The 26,377-nt window shown below is 41.5% G+C and overlaps 1 protein-coding gene across 1 annotated transcript in view; it reads right to left on the reverse strand.

Annotated features, from left to right (window-relative positions):
* Positions 1-504: 504 nt before the first annotated feature.
* The window catches only part of OLFM4 (olfactomedin 4), a 35,821-nt gene continuing 9,948 nt past the window's right edge, over positions 505-26,377 (reverse strand). The window contains exons 4-6 of the mRNA XM_006124370.4: positions 14,382-14,594; positions 13,400-13,553; positions 505-2,845 (exon numbers count right to left, since the gene is read on the reverse strand). Of these exons, the coding sequence (XP_006124432.1) occupies positions 2,043-2,845; positions 13,400-13,553; positions 14,382-14,594 (1,170 nt within the window). The 3' untranslated portion in view covers positions 505-2,042. The remainder of the gene's footprint in view (positions 2,846-13,399; positions 13,554-14,381; positions 14,595-26,377) is intronic.

Below are 26,377 nucleotides of genomic sequence, written 5' to 3' on the forward strand. Positions count from 1 at the left end.
ATTGGACATTAGGAAAAAATTCCTAACTGTCAGGGTGGTCAAATATTGGAATAAATTGCCAAGGGAGGTGGTGGAATCTCCCTCTCTGGGGATATTTAAGAACAGGTTAGATAGACATCTGTCAGGGATGGTGTAGATGGAGCTTGGTCCTGCCTTGAGGGCGGGGGGCTGGACTCGATGACCTCTCGAGGTCCCTTCCAGTCCTATGATTCTATGATTCTATGACTCATAGATATGTCATCTATCTCAGACCTCTCAAATAACATCTTAACTAGGGGGAGAATATTAATCTAACCTGTGGACATATTTCAATGGATGGAAAATAAATCCCTTGTCTAGTTACTGGCATTGATTCACATTGTTGTGTTGTTCCAGGAGCTCTTAAATGCTCTAAGTCCAAAGAAGTATATTGATTTTTGTTTCCAATATTGTTGGTGAAGCTGGCTTTTTGCCACATCCTAACAGTTTCCCAGCTATTACACAATGACTTCAACAACTGTAGGGTTTGGGCTTTTATAATACTTTATTAAACAAAAAATAATCATTCATACCTACTGATCCAGACTATAAAACAAAGACAAGATTAATAAAAGAAAACCAGCAAACATTCACTGCATTTTCATAATTGTACACATCAGTATTTCTGACATGAATAAAGTCTAGCTATTGATAAAAAAACATAAGTAGTATTTTAAAAATAAAGATAATATGACTAATTTTGTCCTAACTTCAGTATTCTGTAAGGCTATGTCCACAGTGGGAAATTGTTTCAAAATAACTTATTTTGAAATACTAACTCCCGAAATAACTACTTTGAAATAGAGTGTCCACACTACAGGGAAGCCTCAAAATTAGTCTGAGGCAGGCTCCTTAAATGTAGATACACTACTTTGACTGAGAGCCCCAGGAAGCACTGAGGAGTTATTTTGAAATAACAGCAGCTGAGCATCCACACTAACTAAATTGTTATTTCAAAATAAACATTATTCCTCATCACAAGCAGGAGCTATTATTTCGAAATAACCAGCATGTTATTTTGAAATAATGGGATTGCTGTATGAATGCCCACCTTCTTATTCTGAAATAAGGAGAGTTATTTCAAAATAACTCCCTAGAGTAGACATGCCCTAACTGACAGATCAGATGCCAGAGTCACACCTGAGGTAAGATAATTGAAGCTACCAGAGTTATACTGGCAAAGAATTTTGCTACTTGTTTTTGGAGTGTTTCTGAAAAATGTTAATGGAGGTCACAGTAAATTGCAGAGTTCCAAACTGGCTCCATGGAACTATGTAGAATGGCACAGCTTCCATTCTATTGCAGCATATGATATACACCAAGAGGCCACTTTCAGCCCCCAAGACACAGTGCTAAGAAAATGCAACCATCCACAAATGGTTAACATCAATAAGGTTGTTTTTTTCCCCCTGAAGTGCAGCTTTCGGAAAGAAATGCATTGGAGCCCCACCATCTAAAATATACTGGTGGATTTCAAGGAAGGAGCCATAGCAACCATTCCCACGGCTTCAGTTTAATTGACGAGCTGCTCTTTAAAGATCGAGCCCTAATGCTACTCTAATTATAATCTTTTGATAATTATTTGAGGCCAGGGTTTAATATGATATTGATGGCCTTCCATACCTGGAGCAATGGTGATGAAATTGAAGTTCCATTTCCACGTGTTATCCAAATACAGACATTTCTTTGAATTCATAACAATGTGTGAACAACTTCCCTACTGCTATGCATGTTCTGTCCATCAGTAAGTCATGTATTGAATCTATCTTTACAGCAGAGGTATTTTTAGTACACCTGCCACCATTGAACCTAAACACACCTTAAAAAACTAAGAACCCAAACTTGCAACCAGTTATTAAGAGGCATAGAGTTTATTACTGTGAACAGTCCCTTCAATGGGACAGTGCACAGTAATAAATCCTATAACTGGTAGTTATTCTTCGTAGAATAATCTAACATAAACATTATCCAAAGGGAAATACAATCTGACTTTCTGTGATCTCTAGTTGTTGTATATATTCATATCAGTGTAACACAGGTTGAAAAATCAAATTGTATTTTACTTGGTAGCCATCATTGTAAACATACAGGGTATGGTCTGAGGGGTTATAGTTGATACTTTGAATTGTTTCTAACATTTTGTCCATAATTATACTAATTTTACCTTCCTGTTCAGTGTTTGTGTTGAATGTGTAAAATATTTCCTCCTTCCTAGTATTGACAGGTCTTGTGGCATATAGAACACCACATATGATGAAAGCGTTGGAAACAGATGGTTTGTACTGCTTTGTTTTCCACGTATGGAGCACATCGAGTGTGGTCTCATTGAGTTTGCTAATCACAATGTTACCTGTGCTGTCCTCGGTTGAATAGATTACCCACAATCCACTTTCATCCACAGCAAAGTCTATATCTTGCCACCCAACACCAGCGTACGAGAAACGATTACCCATAGCAGCATCGGGCAGAGTTTTCCTCACAGTCAATGTGTTTGTGTTTAAATCAAGCTTGCCCATATCTCTTGAATTATATATATTGTAATACATGGAGTTATTGTAAACTGCAGTGCCACTGCCTTCCCCGTATACAATTCTTTTCTCTCTAGCATTTTTGAATAGCAGCAAATCGTCATAGGAATTATAAAGTCTGTAATATTCTAAAAGTCTCCCATCTGTGTTCAAAGGTGCAACCCAATATAAGTCATTCTGTGGGGTCTGAGGAAAGAAATCCCTACCCCAGGCACCATATTTGAAGGGAAATCCTCTCCAGTTCAGTTGTACAACATAGGGCTGGCTGATATTCACAATTCCACCATGACCACAGCTGCCTGTAAGCAAAGAGAAAATGCAGGCTTTTCAAATTCATGATTAGGAGAGAGGATTTACAGTGCTTTATCAGAAGCACTTTGTTGCGAGAACAGAAATAAATACATATCTTTGTCAAAGGTTTGCTTTGCACCATGTAAACTGCACGTGGATTTCAGTTCTGTGGCCATCCCACTCTGACTGGAATAGAATGGTCATACCACTAGAACTGGGGTATTACTGAATAAAACAGCCAACAATCCAGGAACAAATGTTAGGGACCTTAGTGTTCAGTCAGTATTCACTTGCAGTAAATAAGTGAACAGCTTCTGTTTCAGATAAGTGACCAGTTTTCTCTTTTCCCCTGTTCTATGCTTTCCAACCCAATGGGCTGGGAAATCACATAGAAAATACAATTTCAAAATCATTTTAGGTCATTTGCTTCTGCTGTAGAGCATGGTTCCGGAAATATGGGAAACAAGAAGGAACGTTTTGTCTCACTGTACCTCAGTGAATTCTAGAAGGTAGAGGAAGAATTAACAACACTAGCTCTGGAGGCTCATTTCAGATTAGCACGCTGATGTCAAAATCACCATTTTAAAACAATATTTCACAGTGCCTTCTTGATTAACCTCTCAAAGTGGTTCAGACATTAATGAGCATAGCCTTACAATAGCTCTACAAGATGTACATATGTAAATATAGCCTTTTTACATGGGAGATAACAATAAGGTGCCCATACAAACTATTCTAACTAGGACAGTCCTGATTTTATTATGGTGTCCCTGGAACTTCAGGATGATTGAAGTATCCTCTTTTTCATTTCATTGGACAAAATATTTGGCTTTTTATAGCTACACCATGATTGTTCAAGATGTCTTGCTAAACTGAATAGAATTCATAGTGTTTACCGAGCGCAAACAGCCCAGTGGAATGAACATTCGGTATAATGAACAACATCTGGAAAGAAAACAATCTGAATGAATATAGATGCTGACATGGTTATTCCTTTGCTCGAAGCCACTACATTTTTTGAAAAACTCCTCCATTCCACAATATGCATCTCTCTAAGTCTGAAGTCTGACACCAACACAATTTAAAATAAAAGTGTCTCCTTGTCTTACTCTTTGCAGCTCTAAAAAATGTCACCATAAATGTGTGCCAGTTTTTTCTTTAAAAGCATTGTTATCTGACAGACAGATACTCAGTGATCTGCACAAATCATACAGCAAGTGAATGGTGATACCAAGTCCAGAACCAACTCAAAGTCAGGTGTTTTAACCACTAGACAATTCTCCCTATTAGAGGCAAAGTAAATTTTAATTGACAAGACCTGAATTTCATGTTTTTATTAAGTGATCAATTCAGGGCAAAAGCTGATGGCATCATAAATCAGCGCAGAGATTACACATGCTGGAAAATCATTCCTGGAGAGTAGTTGACAGTGGTTCATAGTCATGCTGAAAGAGCATAACAAGTGGAGTCCCACAGGGATTAGTTCTGGGTCTGGTTCTGTTTAATACCTTCATGAGTAACTTAGATAAAGGCATAAAGAGTACTCATATAAAGTTTGCAGGCCATACCATGCTGGGAGGGATTGTAAGTGCTTTGTAGTACAGGATTAAAAATCCAAATGATTTGGACAAACTGGAAAAATGTTCTGGAGTAAATAGGATAAAATTCAATAAGGAAAAATGCAAAATACTCTACTTCGGAAGGAACAATCAGTTGCACACGTACAAAATAGTAAATGGCTTCCTAGGAAGAAGAACTGCAGAAACGATCTGGGAATCATAGTAGACCATAAACTAAATATGAGTCAACAGTGTGACGCTATTGCAAACAAAAAGCAAACATTATTCTGAGAAATTTTAGCAGTAGTGTAGTAAGCTAGATATGAGAAGGAATTCTTCCACTGTGCTCTGCACTGATTAGGCCTCAACTGGAGTATTGTATCCAGTTCTGGGCATCGCATTTCAGGAAAGATGTGGACAACTTGGAGAAAGTCCAGAGAAGTGCAACAAAAATGATTAAAGGTCTAAAATGATTAAAGGTCTAAAATATGGGTTCTGGAAGTCGGGTGAGTAGCCCCATGTCCTCTCTCCCAGTTGTGCCTGCATTCGTGGGTGAAACCACAGGCCGCAAACTGCCCCGGGGCATGTTGCTGGCCCTATCTGTCTGGAGGGTTGTTCCGGCTGCCCCCCCCCCCGCCGGCCCCAATCCCGGCCACTTTATCGGCCGGCGCCAGCTCCCCCGGCTGCGTCCAGCACCGGGTGTTCTGTGTCGGCGCACACGGCTCATGGCCTTCTCCCTGGGTCTTAGCACCTGCCAGATCTAGCCCAGCCACCTGGGAGCATGCCCGACAGAGATGCCACGGCAGGGGGCTCTCCCCCAAGAATTGTGTGCAAAAAATTTTCTGAGGACCGGTATTTTTTTTTCTAAGGACCGGTATTGGACCACGGACCACACTTTGGGAAACACTGATCTAAAAGATAATGGACTGGATTACATGACCTTTTAAAGTCCCTTCCAGTCCTATGAGTCTATATTTTAGAGCAGGGCTACTCAACTTTGGAAGCCGCAGGGGCACAATGATACTCACAGCACATGTCGAGAGCCGCAACTTAAGTGTGGTTGCATATACATGCAAATATATATGCAAATATATGCAAATAGCTTCTTTTACACTGACAGACATGAATACAAAGTACTTCCCACAATGCTCCGGCACCTCCTCCCGAGGACTAGAAACACCGACACCCTGTACCTGTCTGTTTCAGCTAGCCCGTCCACTTGCATCTTTCAGTGCTGATCCCGCTTGGGAGACACCTTGCCGTTGTGAAACATATTCCCAGCAGAGGCCATGTTCAAAGGATCCTACATGCAGGCTGCATGTTGAGAACCACATAAACCCAAACCGCACCGTGGGCCGCAAACATGGGCCCGTGGGCCGCGTGTTGAGTAGCCCTGCTCTAGTGGATAGGGTTTCTTTGACACTAGTCATTTATATTTTATCTTTTGAGTGAGTACTATTTGATGGCTGTTTGTTAGGCTATGTGAAAAGAGTTGCTGGCCTTAATCTATTCCTAATAAAGAAGTGTCTGTGTAATGCCAACAGACAGAAGCAAACTAGGATCTCTGGAGCTCTACCGCTTGAGCTAAAACCCAGCTGGTTGTCAGCTAAGGCTGTAGAGAAGACTTATTAGTCTCTCTGTAAGTGGTCTAGACGTCACCACATGGGATAGTGAACCACACCCAGAAGGTCCGTGGGTTACATATACAGCACAAATAACACTTTTATCCTCTTATTAGCCGCGAGAACAGAGATAACACAAAGACAGAACTATGCTCTCACACCTAAAGCTGGTCCTTCTAAGCAAGGGTTGAAAAGAACCAGTGGAATAGAATTGGAAAACTCCTACAGCTACTGAGGGGCCCAGACATGCAGAGCAATGGGAGGAGGGGGCAAAGAGAACCCCTTGTGCCGTTCTGAAGGTACTCTCCCTTGGAAATGATTGAAAACGCCTGCCGCTTGGAGAAAACCAGTGCTTGCAAAATGCAAAACATTTCTTCTTCAGAAATAGAAGGATCAATGTCACTTCTGACAGGGATGATTTATTGGCCTCTAGATAGAGTAAGGCACTGCCCTAGAAGCAGGACAATATCGTTATGGCCTTTCAGTCTAACTATTGATAACCGCTGCAGATGCTAATGTGTGTTTTACTGTAACTGTAACATTTGTGGCAGTCTACAAAATACAGTTTTGCAGTGATCTGGCTGTGTCTCCCTTGCTTTTGTCTTTCCACCTGTCCTAAGCTCCACTGTTTCCTGTCTTTTCCCATCCCTTCCTTTCACAGCCTGACCACTGATGCCCAAGCATGTGGGTGGGGAGGAGGAATTCACTCACTGCCCTCACTGCTAGGGGTTTGGGAGCAGGTTTCATTTCTTCCCTGGGGCTTCTTTGGAGCCCTGCTGATGGAAGCTGCAGAGAGGCTGTGCCGAACTGCTGTTTCTCCTGGCCACCTAGGTCATGCCCCTTCTTGGTCAGCATCAGCCATTTTTGGGACTTAGTTGACTAGAGCACAGGTTGCAGTCATTCTGTGCCATTGTAACTTCTGCTGCTCAATTTTCTCTTCTGCAGACACTCTGCTGGAAAATGGTATAGCCCTGGAGTTTGCTCCCTTGCTGGAAAACACTACCAAATAATGCTCCAGTTACAGCAAATCAGCATTCTAGGCTCGGATTCAGCAAAGCATTTAAACACGTGCTTAAGTGCTTTACTGACTGTGAATGGACCGCTGAGACCTGAGACCTCATTTCCAGATATAGCACAAAATGCAAGCACTGTATGGACAGCGAGGCTGTAGCTCTGCAAATGGTACTTAGCACGGCTAATAACATGGCCTCAGTACTTGGTACACGTACTGATGTTTGGAGGTGCTCGTACCTCAGTTAAAGCAATGCAAGAAAGATAAGGCAGACAATGATGCAAAGTGGCTTGCCAGCCTGCCAACTCTGTAAATCTATTTGAGTCATTTGCCTTGTATCTCTATTGTGTATCGCTACCTCTGGTATTATGGGTTGTTCTTAACTGTTGACATATTGAATCTATTACTGAACTTAACTCACAGCAATCTTATTTCAAAATTAAATGGCTATTAAGAGTGTGTATAAATCTGTGATTTGTTCCAAAAAAATATTGCTGGTACTGAGGTACTCCTAAACTCATATATATGCAACCTCAAATAATTTTTCATATCATTAAACTGAACTCATTCCAGCTTCATTTCAATAATTCATGTGCTGTTTCATAAATAAAAAACAAACGTGTGTTCAGTGGAGAGACCTTTTCTTACAAAAGAAATAATAAATTATTATTTCTTCCCTTAAAGAGATCTCTCTGCTGAACACTTGTTTGTTTTTTATTTATGAAACCATGCATGAATTATTAAAATAAAGTTAGGAGCATGTTCAGCTTAATGACATGAGAAATTGTTTGAGGCTCCATACAGTGGATGTTTGAATATGATTTTTGAAAACTCTCCCAGAAACAGTTTTAAAAAAACCTCTGTGGCAGTCAGGGCGGGTTATCTGTCTTCTGCACAGGTTCAGAGGAATTTACTCTTGCTTATTTAATCTTAACTTGCCCTCCTGTCTGGATTTTATGGGGAAAATATACAAAAGAAACAAAGTGTCATGTCATTTTGTAAATATTGGGAGGCACTTGCAATAAATCCATATGAATTATTCAGACTTTAGCATTTTTAACTCCTTTTTTACTGTGTTAGGCCTCTGATCATTGAAGTCTCGGGGTTAATGCCATGTCTTGTCTCTTTTTCAGAGGTAGGCTGCATGTTCTTGCAGAGAGGTAAGAAAACAAATACACTTTATTCCCACACCCAGGCTACCCAGACTGTGGGTCAGGATATGCAGGAGGGAGTGGCACTGAACATCTGCTTGCTAACCCACTTCTGAGAGGAAGGGGAGCGAGTTTGGAGAGGGCAGGAAGCCGTGCCTCCATAACCCAAACATGCCAGGTACCACAGCTAAGCTGGCAGCCTGGGGTTTGTGTCAGCAGTGAATTGACATCCCTGTGCCCTCTGAAGAACAAGGCAGAAAGGAAAATGTGGCTGCTTTAACCACAATTTTCCTGTGTCGCTCCTGGGCCAGCACTGCAATGCCCCTCTTCTTCCTCAAGTATTAAGCTCTCTGGGGAAGAGAATGTATTACATTTTGGTCCCATTCCTGTGAAATGGACCCTGCAGGCAGACCCTTTCACCTACATAGATTCCCATTGATATCAGAGGCACAGGGATCCACCCACCTGGATCAGATTGCTGGTTTGGCCCTGTTTCTCTACAACCACCACAGAAATGGCCAGCTCTAAGTTAACCTACCCATAACTAAAGCCTTGACATTTCCAGTGATAACTGGTACCACTGCGTTACCCAAAAGACAGCCAGGCCACAGCCATTTCTTTTCCTACATTTCAGCTTTACTTAGGGTACGTCTAAACTACGCGTTATTTTCTAAAGAGGATATGCAAATTTCAAAAGTGGGTCTTTTGAAAGTGAAAGTAATCTGGAGGCTTTTTTTCAGAAAAAAAACACCTTTTTTGAAAAACCCGTAAACCTCATTTTTTAAGGAAGAGTAGTTTTTTTGAAAAAGGTTTTTTTTTTTCCTGAAAAAAATGCATCCAGACTACTTTCACTTTTCCAAGACCCACTTTCAAAAGTGAGATCGGAAGAAGATATATCTTTCTAAAATAATGCATAGTCTAGACATAGTCCTAGATGTGTGACGGGTGCATGAAATCAGTGTGACCTTCATGCAGAGATGCCGCCATTTCCACAGGAGGCTAACCCCCTGTCCCAGCCCTAGGGAGAACTGTTGGTCAGGAACTTGAAATCTAGTATATTAGTCCATGAATGTAAAATGGTGGGGGGAGGTGCAGCTTTGTCCTTCCATTTGCCTGTTAGTACCTCAGATGGCTCACCACTCTCTGCTGACTACAGTACTAGATAATTTTAGCTGAAACAAAATACAGGACTAAGTAGCACTTTAAAGACTAACAAGATGGTTTATTAGATGATGAGCTTTCATGGGCCAGACCCACTTCCTCAGATCAAATAGTGGAAGAAAATAGTCACAACCATATATACCAAAGGATACAATTTAAAAAAATGGGGGGGGGGAGTGTGGAAAAGGTAAATGTCTGTGAGCTAATGGCATTAGAGGTGATAATTGGGGAAGCTATCTTTGTAATGGGTAAGATAGTTGGCGCCTTTGTTGAGACAGACACATAGAGTGTCAAATTTTAGCATGAATGACAGTTCACAGGATTCCCTTTCGAGTGCAGATTTAAAATGCTTTTGAAGTAGGATGCAGGTAGTTAAGTCATTGAGACAGTGTCCTTTCTCGTTGAAATGGCAAGAAACTGGTTTTTCTTTGTGGTCCTGTCTAATATCTGTTTTGTGTGCATTGATTCTTTGGCGAAGTGTCTGAGACGTTTGTCCAATGTACATAGCAGACGGACACTGTCGGCACTTGATAACATAAATTATATTTCTGGATGCGCAGGAATATGTATTCTTGATCTTATAACTCACTTGGTTAGGTCCAATAATGGTATCAGCAGAGTGAATATGTGGACAAAGCTGGCAACGGGGTTTGTTGCAAGGGAAGGTGCCAGGGTTGGTATTAGTGTGGTATGTCCTGTGGTGGTTGGTAAGAATCAGACAGATTTTCATATGTGTTCAATTTTTTTAAATTGTATCCTTTGGTATATATGGTTGTGACTATTTTCTTCCACTATTTGATCTGAGGAAGTGGGTCTGGCCCATGAAAGCTCATTATCTAATAAACCATCTTGTTAGTCTTTAAAGTGCTACATAGTCCTGTATTTTGTTTCAGCTACACCAGACTAACACAGCTACATTTCTATCACTATTCTACATGCAAGATAATTTTAGTTGAGTATGACAAAGAGCCTGCTGCTGAGCCCTCACTCTGAGCCCTTGTCTCTGTATTCCTGCCCTGACACAGTCAGTTGAAATCAGGGGAAAAGAGAGACAGTTATTCAGTTTGTCAAAGGGTAGGGAAGAGGTTGGATACGTTTCTGCTGAATGGGGTGGTAAACAGAGACCGAGGTGCTGGAAATGGCTGTCAACATGCCAAAAGTAATGAGTTTTTATTATCAATAGATGTACTCAAACCCATCTTGGACTGGGCCATGCACAAGAAGACTGTAGTCAGAGAGCAGGCCAGATGGAGAACGGTACTTTCTGATAGGTTGCTTGAGAATAGGCCTGCTGTCTCCACAAAGCCTGTCGGTAAGCACCGCCTTGGGATGCAGCACGTGAGGGGCTATATTCCAAAATACTGCAAGAGCGAGTAACATTCATTAAACCCGCCTCAGACAAGTTAGGGAGTTTTTAGGCTTTCCTAAGTCCTTTTCACTCATCCCAAAAAATGAAGGGAGAAGAGGAAACAGATCTGAAAACAGGACAATGGTTCGGTGTATTATAAATATAGTATGAGCCAAAAGCAGAGGAAGTGGTTTGACAGGAATCATGGTTATGAAGGAAATATATGGAAATCTGTGCATAACTGCTTAAAGGTGTGTTAGAATGTTTTGGCAGTCTAGTGTGAGCAACTATTCACATCCTCCAAAGGGACCCATCGAGGAAATCCAACCAACTCACTCACATCCTCTTCCAAACAGCAACCTCTCCCTCCCACCTTCTGTCTGTTAAGTAAATAAACGGTGCTGTGTACAATCACGGCAGAAAATTTTGAACAATATGATGTAAAATAAAAGATTGAACCCATGCCAAAGAGAGTGCTCTCCTTCCTTCCCTCCCTACTATGCACACAAACGGTATGTCTACACAGTCGTGCATAGCTCGAAATAAGCTACACAAACTGCGTAGCTTATTTCGAGATAGCCTATTTCAAAATTTGGCACTGTCTACACAACACCACATTTCGAAATAGAGCTCTATTCCTGCATCTTCCTTCTTCCTGTGCAACAAGGTTTACAGGAAGCCGGAATAAGCCACCTGTTAATTTGAAATTATTTCAAAATAAAGAGCATGCTGTGCTGTTAAGATGCACACAACACTACTTCAGGATAATGGACATTACCCCGAAATAGTGCTGCTGTATAGACGTACCCAAAGTCAGGCTAAGCAGGCTTTGTGTAGGCAATTATACAGCAGATTGAGGATCTGAATCTTTGTGGTATTTACACAGTAGTAGCTGAGTAGCTCCGCTTCCTAATAGCCAGGCAAATTCCTGGAGTCTCCACTGTTGCTCGTAAGAACCATGGCACTGATATACTCCCCTGAAGGAGATTGGATCTACCTACCCGGAGATCACTATCTCACCCTGCTTCCAGACTCCCACCAAACTTTATTTTGAGCTATTTGAAGTTGGTGGCAACTTACCTCTACCATGCACATGGCATATTGGATCTCTATACACTCTACAGCTTGATGCACCCATCAAACAAAAGAACCACTGAGGCTGCACAGGAAGCCTTCTGAAGCACACTGTGCCCATGGGAGGACTGCACCCAGAAACTATACAAAATGCACTGGGCTAGTGTCTCAACTGTTATCAACTGCCATATTCAATGGAGCTATAACAACTTATGCCAACTGAGGTTGAGGCCTTCAGTGCGTTATTCCCGCTGTTGAGAAAGCTGCAGTGCCCTTCCGACAGGTCACATTCAAGTCACCCAGAAAAAACTCCACCAAGCCTAAACTAAGCCCCTCCTTCTCTACATACACCCACTGAACACAGCTCTATTGTTAAAGGTTTTAGCACTTTTTAACTGTAAGACGGACTTGTTCTCAGGCTTGAGAAGAAAGAGGCAGCCTCTCTCTACACACCATCACCCTCAATAAATCAATGAAATGCCCTTCAAATGCTTTTTAAACCCTACACTTTCCACTGAACCATTGGTAAGTCTTTCCTAAGGATTAGCAAAGGCCTTTAGAGTGTATTCTTCCCCCTCTCCACTCCTGCATCATCTGACCCAACAAACAAGGTGCTGTTCATTTTCCTATCAGAGACAAATTGCTCTGCCTGCCTGAAGTGCTGACAAGCCTGAAGAGGTCACAGAGGGAAAACTTTAACTTCCACCAGTTCCTCTCCCCTTCTAATGGGAGGCTTGAAATAACTGACCTGAAGCTGATAGGAGTCAAGGGCTGGTAGGTAATATGTGTACACTAGCTGTATAGTGAGTGGCAAGTGCTCTGCTTTGTTCAAAAGTTTTCCAAACTTTTCCTTGTTAATCTGGTTTACCTGTGATTTGCTAGCCAAATGGTTAGGTATATGTGAAAAATCAGTCTTCTTCCCCAATTGTATTATGAACATACTAATGCCTATTTTAGAATAGCTCAGCAAAAAGAAGTAATAAAAATGCATACAAGGGAGTAATATTGCTTGAAAAATCCTCTTACATACTCATCAAGACTGGGAAGCTTTCCTTTAAGGAAAACTATCAATTGCTACAGAACTTAAATTTTTTTAAAAAGAAAACTGAGTGAAATCCTGGCTCCATTGGAGACAATGGCAAAACTCCCACTGAGTTTAATGGGACTAGGTTTCTACCCTTTATGGCATGAGAAGATATTTCTGCATATTTATCAGATATAAACTATGCATTGTTATCTTCGTGAGTCTATATACAAACATCTCTGGTGCACCACCTGCTGCTCAAATTTCCCAATTAGCTGTTGAGTAAAATTAACAAGACTCAGATCACTTTTAATGAAATTATCCATGATCAGAGCTAGTCAGAAAAAAAAATTATCACAAAAAGAGAGTTTGGAAGAAGGGAAAAACATTACTTTTCAATACTTTTGTACTATTTTCCAATGTTTTCCACTTTTAAAACAGTGAGACTATGTGAAAGTGTTTTGTTTCTTTCATACCAGCCTGTTGCTGAAATATTAGTACATATCTGGCAAATGTTCCAAGACCTGTGATGCATTGTCATTTTATTTAACTCAGTCTTTTTCCTACCTCTCACAATATCTTCTTGTGTGATATATATATTGACTACTTACCTGGTGGGAAATAAGTGGGTGTATTGGTTTGATTTCTACTTGTTTCACATTCTTTCAATCGATTCTGTAGAGCCACAATTTCTCGACGAATTGCAAGGATATTGTTTTTGTCCAGTGATTCCAGATCATTTACTATGAGAGTCAGATTCCTAATCTAGAGAAATAAAAATTCAGCATGACTATTACAGACAACCTTATTTCACAAACATTAACATTTCAAAAAAGGAGCTGCAGAAGAAGTTTTAGGAAATGTTCCCAAGAGTAAGTTTTAGCATGAACACTAGGTCTCAAGCTAATATGTATAATGACAAGAAAATGTTTGTGATTTTAGCATTCAGTCATATTCCATAATGCTAAAGATCACCCAGAAATTTCCAATACTGCTTATTTGGTTATTAACTAATACCTATACATGATTTAAGTCTTGCATAAGTGTCTTGAAAATTTATCTGCCCAGATAAATAGTCTACTCACACACTCATTTAATGTTGAAGTGAACAGTGAAGAAACTAATGATATTTTACTTACCATAAAAAGCAATTATTCACTCCAACTGTAAGTGATAATAATTTTGCAGATTGATATATTGAATATTGGGAAGGTGTATGTCTTTTCCAGTTCTTGATTTTATATGGATTTGTTCATTACCCTAATAAGTTACATTTTTTAATTATTTTTGTTATGGCACAGAAGCTTTTAGGCATGGGTGCCCATAAATTAAAATTTATTGTAATAATTTAGACAGACTACCTATTTAATATAGCAGCATCCAACAACTTTAGTTTTTAGTCACACGTGATAAAGATTGCAATTTTTGCCATGTATGAAGGAACAAGAGAACATGCTTAAGACTAAGATTTGCTTTAATTTACAGTGGTTTAAATCCAGAATAATTCCACTAACAATAGAAGAGACATTCAGAATTTCATTGGTGTAACAGAGGTGCAATGTTTCTGAATGGCAAAATTAGCCTTATATCTACCTCGACGTATAGTTGCTCAACAATCTCATTGCTTCCAACAAGTGTGGATTTCAGCTGAGTGACCAGTCTTTCCATTTCAGTGATTTCCAGCTTCAGTAACTGGAAGTCCAACTCGGTGTAAGAAACACTGGTCTTCTCCATATGTTCCACCTTGATGGTTAGGTTTCGGATTTTCTGTTCATATATTTCAATTGCTGCGGTATATTGGCTAACCTTTAAAAAAAAAAAAGCAAATTTTCAAGTTCAGCTTAGTGAATATAACATGAATGGTTGACATCAGATAGATGGATAGAGAGACTGTAGGCCTACTGATGTGGGGCAGAGGCAAAGGGCCTGCTGATCTGGATGAGGGGCAGGATTAGTTCAGTGGTTTGAGCATTGGCCTGTAAATCCAGGGCTGTGAGTTCAAGCCTTAAAGAAGCCATTTAGGGATGTGTGGTAAATCTGTCAGGGATGGTACTTGGTCCTGTTGTGAGAGCTAGGGACTGGACTTGATGACCTCTCAAGTCTAGCTCTATGAGATAGGTATACCTTCTAATAATCACTACTACAACAGCAGTGGCAGCTAGACCTTAGGGTCCTTTAAATCACTGTTGGAGACCCACATGGCATGCTCCAGATAGCTCTGAGGGAGATCAGCCCCAGCCCTGCCCCTTCTATGGGTGTGGAGTCAAGCCCCTCTTTTGCTTTGCCCAGGGACCTGACCTGACAAGTCTGTCGGGCCCCACTGGATATATGTCAAATTCTGCCCTCATTTGCATCTGTGCAATCCCACTGAAATCACATGGGCATTACTGAGGGCAGAATTTCATTCATAATCTTCACCTTTTTATTCCTCACTATAGCAAAGGCAGCCACCTTTTGAGCTACCCCTCATGGACAGAGTTCATCTTGCAGCACCTACCTCAGTTTCCCCCTCAAGGGGCCCTTATGCACACTCTTTTTCTGGGATCAAACCTCAAAGTCCCAAATTAAAGTCCAGCCAGCAAACATTTCTGTTCCACCATGCAATCCTCCCTGCCAGGACCACTTTTGCTGTCTTTCCACTGCTTTCTCAGGGTCTCCTCTTTCCTTAGCAGATTACTACTAACTTTCTATTACTACTAACACTTCCTTGCAGGAATCTTAGGCTTTATCTAGATTGCCTGGCAGTTTGAACTACAGGAACTGAATAGCAGGGCGCACCAATGTGCTGCTCTGTAACTCCCCCGTGTGAAAGCTGGGGACATGAACCAAAAGGTTCCCTTCCTTTGTGAAGTCCTGTTAGAAGAGGATTATGTAATGGCAAGCTAGGAACCTTATGGGTTGCATCTGCAGCATCCACGTGAGTTGCAGTGCAGCATATTGGTGTGCATTGGTATTCACACTTCTTTAGTCCAAACTGCTAGCCATCGTAGGTTAGAGTACCCAACCTATGGCTTGCAGGTCATAGGTGACCCACTAGAGTATTTCATAAGGGCCACAGCCAACTTCAAAAAATACAGCTAATAGCTGACTCGTTAGTGATTTGTCATCAAGTTTGCACAGTTTTAATTAACACAAGTGTGTAAACAGAGAATCCTATACACAGAAACAAGCTATCTGAATACATAAAAAACAAACTGAACTTAAAATTTAAATCAATACAGATGACTTTAAATCAGGTGTGAACAAGAGGCTGCCAGTGGGCCAGATTCAGCCCGCCAAGCCACCGGATCTAGCCCACGGCTGCCTCACCGGAATCCTTAGGCAGAGAAAAGCTCACTCTTTAAAAAGCCAGCTGCTCTCCACTCTGGATGACTAGGGAGGAAGAAGGGAGATTTCTCATGCTGTTCCCCCCTCCTCCCCCAGAAAAATATCTCCGCTCCCATTGGCCAATCTCTCAGTTTCAATAGGCGCTGAGAATTTTTGCTGGGAGCAGGGGCAGTGTGGGAAGCCTTCTCACTCCCTCCCTCCCTCCCTGTCCCCATCATGCCCGGAGCAGAACCACGTGGAGCAGGGAGCAGCCTGCAGCAGACAGTCTGCCTCAGATTTTTGCAGGTAAGTGCCTTCCAGTCAGAGCCTGCCTCTGGCACCGCACCCATTCTCTCCCCTCTAACTACCTGCCCCAGGCTACCGCCCAAACCCTCTGTACTCTTTTTTTTCCCCCTTCTCCCAGGTCACAACTCCCTCCCAGACCCTGCACCCCCTCCTATACTCCTCCCTCCCGGTCAGAATCCTTTCCTGTACCCATACCTAATCCTCAACACTGCACCCCATTCCTCTGCATCAGGTCACCACCCAAACCCTCTGCACCCCTTTTACCCATGTCACAGCTCCCTTTCAGACCTTGCACCCCCTTCTAGAGCCCCTCACCCAGGCCAAAATCCTTTCCTGCATGCGTACCCTATACCCCCTATTACCCAAGCCCCCTCCCCAGATCACAGCCCACTCCTTTACCCAAAATCCCTCGCAGACCCCTCACCCACTCCTGCACCCCAGTCTCCTATCTCAAGTTCCCTTCTGCACCCAACCTCTATCCCAGGCTGCACATCCCCTCCACAGAAGTGTGGCCCTTGACCACTTGCCAAAATCCTAGAGTGCCCCACAATTAAAAATGATTGCCCACCCCGCTTTAAATCTTATTTAAAATGTATGGAATCTATTCAGCTCATATAAGGTTGGGCACCATGGGTGGAGATGAGCCCTTAGTCCCAATCCTAGCACTCTGCCTAGCTAGGGTTGCCAAAAAGGAAACCTGGCTGTGTCTTGTCAGCACAGCAGGGCTAACTGGACTGGTTGGCTGCAGTAACTGGCTTCTGCCACTGGGGCGTGGTAAGAGAGCATCTGTGGCTGGAGCTCTCCACTCAGCTGCAGACACCTTACAGAGACCAGTGACTGGCTTCCGGACCTGGCTCCAGGAAGTTGGTGCCCCCTCTCCATGGGGGAATCCTGTCCGCCTCTCCTTCGTTTCTGCCATGACCCAATTGCGCCATCCCTGGTCCCTCCTCATCCCCTTGCTGCGAGGTCTGAGCTCCTCTCCCCCTTCCCACTCTGCTCTGAGTGCCCCAGCTCAACTTCTCTGACACAACACTCAGACCCCTCTCAGCCTGGCTCTGAAGGCAACAGGTGAGACCTGGGACAGGAGGAGGTGGGATGAGCAATGGAGGGAAGGTGAGAGGAGTAGGTGGGATTGAAGCATCAGGGGAAGAAGAAGAGGGAGAGGGGCAAGAGCATTCAGTTTCAGTTTTCAGCAATTAGAAAGCTGGCAACCCTACTTGAAGCCTCCTCATTCCCAGTAATCTTTGCTCTCCCTGAGCTTTCCAACTACTCCTTAGATTAGAGGGAAATCACTTGATCCCTCTCAGGTGTTTCTTTGTCAGTAATTCAGGTTGCCTGGCCGCAGGCCCTCGAACCCCCACGGGGCAAGCCACGCACTTACACTCACTAAAGTGCCCTCTAGAAGTTAACTTTATTCAGGGTCCTAGAGAATTTGAGGGGGCAGATTCTACCAGGAAACCTCCAATGATTATTTCAGGAAAGTGATGTTCCATGAAGAATGTTGTAGTATGTCTACCCAGCCCTCAGCTGCAAGTCTAGGACCCCCAGTCCACACATGCAGGCTCTGGGGGCTCACCCTGCCATGTTAAAAGTAACAGTGCTAAAAATAGCTCCCTTCTAGGCCTCAAAGTATGATCTGCAGCCTGAGCTACACAGCTATTTTTAACACATAGTGCAAGCGAGAGTCTGTGGGCCTGGGCTGGGAGGCTCACTGCTGCAGCCTGCCACTTGCCGTGTAGATGTACTGGGTCTGGAAAAGGTCATGAAAGATCCACCAATTTCTCCAAGATGATTTTCTATTGGCTTCAGTGGGCAATCGTTGGGCTGCCACTCTGCAAATAGTATATCCAATCTTTTCTGCATCAAAACTAATTGAGTCCCCTGAAGAAGGGGTTATTTTAGCACAGTGCACTATTACAAATCTGATCCATCCATCCTGAAACTGATTTAAATGAAGGCCAGTTGAGGTGAAACAGTTGTTTTAGCCTTTAGGTAGAATAACTGCTGTGCTGCAGCCTCTTCAGATGTGGAACCACAAACAGATGGCTGAATAAATACACTTTTGCACATGTATCTTCCAATGTAAAGGTCACGGTGCAAACACTGTCAAGAAGAATGTTAAGAATATTATGTGGATTTGGAGCACACTCTGAAAATTTGAGTTCCATACAAATGGAACATTTGGGGAAAGAAATAATCCTCCTCCCATGTGACTTAAAACTGCACCCATTTTTCCTTAATGACATTCCATAGAGTAAGAAGTATCACTTAGCAGGAATAAATTAATTGTCAGATTAGCAACTCTGTAGGTATGGACTCCAAAGGTAATTCAATTATCAGCTTCCATTTTCAGGTGCTTATCACTTCTCTAAATATTGCCTTTTGACTGAACATGCTCATGCATATTCTCAGACTTAAAATGAATGTGTTCGGTTAAAAGTCATTTTGGTGACTTTTGCATTATCTCAGTATGAATTCAGAGTATTTTGCATTAGTGATTTTTTTTCAGATCTATTCTAATCAACGGGATATCTCTGAAATGTTCTTTTCACAATTTGACATGGGTATAGATTTTCATTAAGACTAGAGTTTTGCTGTTCTGTTATCTTGGTGATATTGTCTACAGATTCCTGACCAGGGCTTTGTAGCAATCAGAGAAGATACTTTCCCCCAAATAATTCTTTCCAAGATATACACTGAACCTCAGTTCATGCTAGGGCAAGTCTTTAGGAGTTTAGTCAATGGTTCCACAAGCACTGAGGTGGAACTACATATTATTTAAACTATCCCTGGAAGGTTTTTGTCACTCTAACCAGTTCTTAAGCAGCTCCAGCAATGGAGATCCCACAATAGCCCTAAGAAATTTGTTCTCATATATAACTACCTAATGCCTAACCTAAATCTCCCTAACCTAAGTTTCTCCTAATGCCTAACCTAAATTTCCCTTGCTGCAATGTAAGTCCATTGCTTCTTGCCCTGTCCTCTGTGTTAAGGAGAATAATTCATCACCCTCTTCTTTTTAACATATATCCGGTATCCCAAAATAGCAACCCCACGTCTACACAGGCCGCCCATTACTTCAAAATATTTTTTTAAATAACAGGCGCACTATTTCAGCATCCCAGTAACCTTCGGTTAAGGGATATCTTGAAATAGCACATTATTTTGAAATTTGGTGCTGTGTAGATGCACCAAATTTTGAAATAACCTATTTTGAAATTAAATCGAAATAAAATATGCAATTTGCGTAGTGCAAATTGTGTATCTTATTTTGACATTAGGGTACTAAACTAAGAGGGGACATGATAGCAGTTTTCAAGAATCTAAAAGGGTATTACAAGGAGGAGGGAGAAAAATTGTTCCTCTTGGCCTCTGAGGATAGAACAAGAAGCAATGGGCTTAAATTGCAGCGAGGGAGGTCTAAGTTGGACATTAGGAAAAACTTCCTAACTGTCAGGGTGGTTAAACAGTGGAATAAATTGCCTAGGGTTATTGTGGAATCTCCATCACTGGCAATATTGAAGAGCATGTTGGATAGACATCTATCAGGGATGATCTAGACAGTGCTTTGTCCTGCTATGAGGGCAGGGGACTGGACTCGATGACCTCTCGAGGTCCCCTCCACTTCTAGGATTCTATGATAATTCATAGATCCTTTTCTACAGTGCCTGTTCCCAGGCAATCATATCTATTTTATATTTGTGCAATTAATTATTCCTTCCTAACTGTAGAGCTTTGCATGTATCTTTATTGAATTTCATTCTATTTATGGTAGACCATTTCTCCAGTTTGTCAAGATGATTTTGAATTCTAATCTTGTCCTCCAACAAACTTGCAATCCCTTGCAAATTGGTATCATCCAAAAATGTTATAAGTGTACACTCTATGCCTTTATCTAAATCATTTATGAAGATATTGAATAAAACTGGACCCAGGACAGTTAGCCTTGAAGGACCCCATTCAATATGACCTTCCAGCTCAATTGTGAATTATTGATAACTAATCTCTGAATACACTTTTCCAGCCAGTTGTGCGCCACCTTATAGTCGGTTCATCTAGGCTATATTTCTCTAGTTTGCTTATGAGACTGTCATGTAAGTCTGACCAAAAGCCTTACGCAGATTAAGATATATCGCACCTACTGTATTCACACTATCCACAAGAGTTGTTATCTTGCCAGAGAAGTATATTAGGTTGCCATAATTTGTTCTAAAAAATTCAGATTGATTATTACTTATCACATTATTGTCTTCTAGGTGCTTGCAAACTGATTGATAAATTTGCTCCTCTATCTTTCCAGGTACCAAAATTAAGCTGACTTGTCTATAGTTCCCTGGGTTGTCTTTATCCCCCTTTTTATAGACCGGTACTATATTTGCCCTTTTCCAGGCCTCTGGGCTCTCTCCCATCCTCCATGAGTTCTCAAAGATAATTGCTAATAGCTCAGCAATAATTTTAGCCAGTTCATTAAGGACTCTAGGATGTATTTCATCAGCCCCTGCCAGCTTGATGTCATTTAACATGTTCAAGTAATTTTTAACTTATTCTTTCCTTATTTTATCTTCAGATCTTACCTACCCCATAAACACAGATGTTCATTATTTTAGTCATCTAATCATTACTATTTTTTTAATTTAAACAAAAAGGGCAATTAACACTTCAGACATTGTTGTGTTTTCAATTATTGTCTTTCCCTCTTCATTGAATAATGATTTACACCAAGTGAGAATCTGGCTCTCATAGTCTTAGTCCTAAACTCATGCTAAGGAATAAATAAATGTGAGCATTTGGCAATGAAATGGAACTAACTGCCCGGACATTGATCAATGATTTAAATGATGGCATAGAGAGCACACTTATTAAGTTTGCAGATGATACCAAGCTGGGAGGGGTTGCAACTGCTTTGGAAGATAGGGTCAATATTCAAAATGATCTGGACAAACTAGAGAAATGGCCTGAGGTAAATAGGATGAACTTTCATAAGGACAAATGCAAAGTACTCCACTTAGGAAGGCTTCCCATACAGAATGGGAAGTGACTGTCTAGGAAGGAGTACTGCAGAAAAGGGATTGACGGGTCATAGTGGACCACAGGCTAAGTATGAGTCAACAGTGTGATACTGTTTCAAAAAAAGCAAACATGATTTTGGGATGCATTAACAGAAGTGTTGTGAGCAAGACATGAGAAGTCATTCTTCCGCTCTATTCTGTGCTGATTCGGCCTAAGTTGATGTATTAGTGTTGCCACATTTATTGCCACATTTCAAGACAGATATGGAGAAATTGAAGACGGTCCAGAGAAGAGCAACAAAAATGATTGAGTCACCAAAACATGACCTGTGAGAGAAGACTGGAAGAATTAGGCTTGTTTACTTTAGAAAAGAGAAGACAGAGGGGACTTGATAGTAGTTTTTAAGTATCTAAAAAGGTGTTACAAGGAGGAGGGAGAAAAATTGTTCTCCGTGGCCTCTGATGATAGGACAAGAAACAATGGGCTTAAACTACAGCAAGGCAGGTTTAGGTTGGACATTAGAAAAAACTACAGGTATGTCTACACTTGCTCACTATCTCAAGATAGGGATGCAAATATAGTGTACCGAAATTGCTACTGAAGCGTGGGATTTACATATCCCGAACTTAATAAGCATAATTGTGTCCAGCCGCCATTTTGAAATCGCGTTATTGCGAAATAAAACGCCCCATGTAGCAGTGTTATTTCGAAAGAAAACCCTTCTCTCAAAAGAACTGTTATTCCTCATACAATGAGGTTTAAAGACTTGTTAGACTTTAAAGTGCTACATAGTCCTGTTTTTTGTTTCAGCTAGACTAGACTAACTCGGCTACATTTCTATTACTATTGGAGATATTTAAGAGCAGGTTGGATAGACTTCTATCAGGGATGATCTAGACAGTGCTTGGTCTTTCCGTGAAGGCAGGGGACTGGACTTGATGATCTCTCAAGGTCCCTTCCATGTCTACTATTCTAATATTCTATGAATCCATGTCTAAAATCCTCTACCTCCAACATGGACTAGTCCATAGAGTAAGATCTACGGTGTTGGAAAAGAGGATTTAGATGGATTCTGACTTCCTTGCTCATCACAAAAATCCAGTGAGAGCTGGGAGATTTCCCCAGTATTCTCTGTGGGGAAAAGGTTTAAAGATTGGTGTCTTAAACTGTTCCTGGAAAATTTGCGCATGAACCTACTGCATGTACAAAAATGCATTTGCAAACTGGTGAGCACAAAGTAGGCAGTCATATGGAGAAAACGCATACTCATGTCTGTGTGCAATAACCTGTCATAGGCACAAACATTCAGAAATGTAAGTATCTTTCCCACTGCTAGTTACTGTAAAATGCTTTGGAAAAAAAAAGAAATTGTTTTAAAACAAATCTAGCTTTCCAAAATATACCAAATTTGCAATCCCCTAAAGTCAGATTGCATAAGTAACAGCTACTCTGACAAGTAACAGCTTCAGATATGAGCCCAAGAGTTTAGTTATCTCAGATGTATTTGGTTTGTTTTACTCAAGATGGGCAAAATGTGGTGGACCAGAACAAGACATAGGCTCTATATAATCCCTGTTTGAAATGTGTTACGTAGCCCATTTTTCCTGCTGCCTTAGACTGTTTTTTTATGAGAGAGGAATGAATAAAGATACCAGCTGGCTTGCACACTACCTTCCACATCCTAATGACTTAACCAACCGACAAACAATGGGTACTTATAGAGGCGCAAATTGTTCTTATCAGCCTCTTGTAACTTGAACAATCCAATTCACTATTTTTTTCTCTTTTTTTCTTTTCCTCCCTCTTTCCCCCTCCCCTGCCTTCCCTTATTTATTCTTGGCTCTGGACTTCTAATACTGCAGTCATCTGAAGAAGTGGGTTGTACCCACAAAAGCTCATGATACCTCATCACCTATTAAACCATCTTGTTAGTCTTTAAAGTGCTACATAGTTTTTCCTTTTGTTTTAGCAAGATCAGACTAACACGGCTACCTCTCTATTACTAGTCAACATGTTTTGTTAGTCTTTAAGGTGCTGTTAGAATATTAATTGTTTTTTAAGTTTTTCCAGTTACAGACTAACTCGGCTACCTCTCTGAAACTTTCTTTTTTACTAATTGGCCAGCTAGGCCTTTTAGGAGAATGCCCTTCATGATGTCTTCTCCATTGCTTGGTATTTAGACCTATATTGCCTTAATAGCTTGTGACTATATTTACCTGTCAGGGTTGTTGCATAAAGCCTCTCACTTGATTACTTGATTTACCAATACATTTTCTGGAAATTGTAAGGTCCCGCCAACACATGACTTAGAGAATGACAAAACCTGCTGCTGACTGCATTGCTGTGAACACGCTTTAAGGGGGGGGCAGTTGTCTTCCAATCATTTTCTTACTGATGATTAAGATGGAAATTGTTTTCGGTCAGATGCTGTGCTCTGAAAGGTATCTTTGTAACTATTGAGCTTTGAAGTTTTGTACTTGTATCTTTGTAAATTTCAGCTACCTTGCCTTTTAAATTCTGCACCTTGTTGTAAGACTGTTGACCTTTGCAATGTTGTAACTCTCAGCTTTGTAAATTCAGAAACCTACCCTAAGCTTGGTGATTGTGGAGCTTTGCAACTTTGTAATCTTTTTAACTCTCAGCCACTTTGCTGCATTCCCCTCTGTGATAAGAATGTGTATGTGAATGTAGCCTGTTTGGGGTGAGGGAAATAGCAAGGCTAAACAGTGGAGAAGGAGCCAGGTAGTGACTAATTAAAGAGACAGTGCTGCTCTAAGCAAACAAAGGATCTGGACTGAGGGAGGTCTGGGCATGGTCCTCCGTGAGGAAGGAACTGTGGGATAGGACCCCTGCCTGAGTGACAGCAGGAGCCACCCAGTTCCAGTAAAAGGAGAGAGCACATGGCAGAAACTCCTCTTTCTGATCAGCTCCCCAGCCAGGATCCATGGCTAGAGACAAACCTGTGGAGTCAATATGCCTTGGCTTGCTCTGTAACCTTTTGCCTCTGTGAGTGCCTGAGGGCAGCGGCGGATGTAGAGCAGGGCGAGCGGGGCAGCTGCCCCGGGCCTCACGCTTCAAGAGGCCCCGCACATGTGCCGTGTTGCCATGGCGCATGCACCGTGTCAAAAGGGGGCCCCCACGAAATTGTGCTACCCTGGGCCCCACATTACCTTCATTTGCCCCTGCCTGAGGGCATGAATGTGTGTGTGTGTGAATGGACTAATGAATGTTTGTGTTTGTGTGGGTGAGAGAGATAGCACAATCCCTTTCAGTTTAACCCTATAATGGCATTCAATGATAGTTTAACCTGTAGCGGATTATTAATTCCTCATTTAATAAATCCATATGAGAGAAACCTTGGGGTGGTCTCCAGCGAAATTTGGAGTAACAAGGGTCTGTGTTGACACCATGTGCTTCCCTCTAGCAGGCCAATACAGTACACCATCTCAGCAATTGAGTACATAAACCACATCCATCACAGAGCTTTGCAATGGGATGTGAGCAGTGCATAGGCCTTGTGGTGGACCTCTGCATGGGGTGAAATTCACCCTTAAATATAAAATGCATCTATTTTAGGCATGTGTAAAAATACTTCCTATCTAGTTTTTTCCTCCCTTGCAGGCACTGTCACATTAAGAGCCTGAAAAGGGCAGGTAGAAAATCTGTAATGTTCATTTATTGTGTCAGTTACCTGAAACTGATATTTATCAACACAGGTGTCTTGGCATGCAAGCAGACACTCCTCCAGCACACAGTTGGAGGGTGGGAGTGGAGGGATGAGGAAGCAGAAGGAAGGTCATAGAATGAAAAAGGGATGGAGCGGGAGTTAAAGGCGGATAGAAATGACACATGACATGAGCAAGAAATTCTAAGTTGTACATGTGAGTGCATTGGCCACAGAGAAGTCTGACTTCCATGATCATAGTGAGCATGTTACTCACATGTCATATAACCCAGCTAGAGATCAAGAGGAATAGTTCCAACAGAATAATTTGTCTTTAATATAGTTTTCATCTCTGGTGGGAAGGTGTGTTTGCTCTTCCTATTTTTATTGCACAAACATGTTCTGGGCATTGAGATCAAAGCACTGAAAGGCACATTCTCCCCCTTTTGTTTCAGTTACTATTCTTCCTTTCTAACAAGAGGTGCACAAAGACAGCCATCCATCTCTTCACTCTTAGGAAGAGGAGCAGATTCTTGCATTAGTCTAACAGGTTGATTTTTCATCCTGAAACTTTGCTGGCATAATTATCAAATTACAGATAAAAAATTAGTCCAACATATTCAGCCTGCGGTTTTTATTGATTTGGAATATCTAAGTATCCGTGTGAAATGCAGCACTTGCTGGTTTTATAAAAGAGTCCCTCTTGCTTGCTGAATTAGCAGCCCACATCAGACAACAGCTTAGAGATTCAACCAAGTGATATAGCTGGGACTTCTAACATATATAACACCTCTTAAAGGGCTGGAACCTGCAGTTCTTATTCAGGAGAATCTCCCATTAGCTTCAAATGGATTTTTGACTAACAAAGTAAGGCAAGATTGAAGCCAACCACTTTGGGATGGTGAAATACAGTTATGTCACTTGAGCTACATCCTCAGCTAGTTTAAATGACAAGTTATAAATGATCTTCCATGGTGCTACATGCATTTAAATAAGTTGAAGATCTGTCTTTTATTCTGACCCTCTTTGCAAAGTGGTTCTCAGATTCAAAACCAAAATCTAAGTGTTCATGATTTGCCTTGTTGCTTCAAATTTTACAGTAGTTCAGTAGATGCTTCTACTCCATAATGGGTAAAGATTAGTCTGGGCAACAATGCTGGATCTGAATCTAAACATCCCCAGAGTGTGGGGGTGTTTGGAACCCAGAGTTTTGGCTCAAACCCCTTCATCACTAGGATGAGTCGGAAGATCTTTTAGTTCTATTGTTCCATTTTGTCCATAAGTGTTTTCAGGAAAACAAGCA

The sequence above is a fragment of the Pelodiscus sinensis genome, chromosome 1, assembly GCF_049634645.1.
Source record: "Pelodiscus sinensis isolate JC-2024 chromosome 1, ASM4963464v1, whole genome shotgun sequence".
NCBI lineage: Eukaryota > Metazoa > Chordata > Testudines > Trionychidae > Pelodiscus > Pelodiscus sinensis.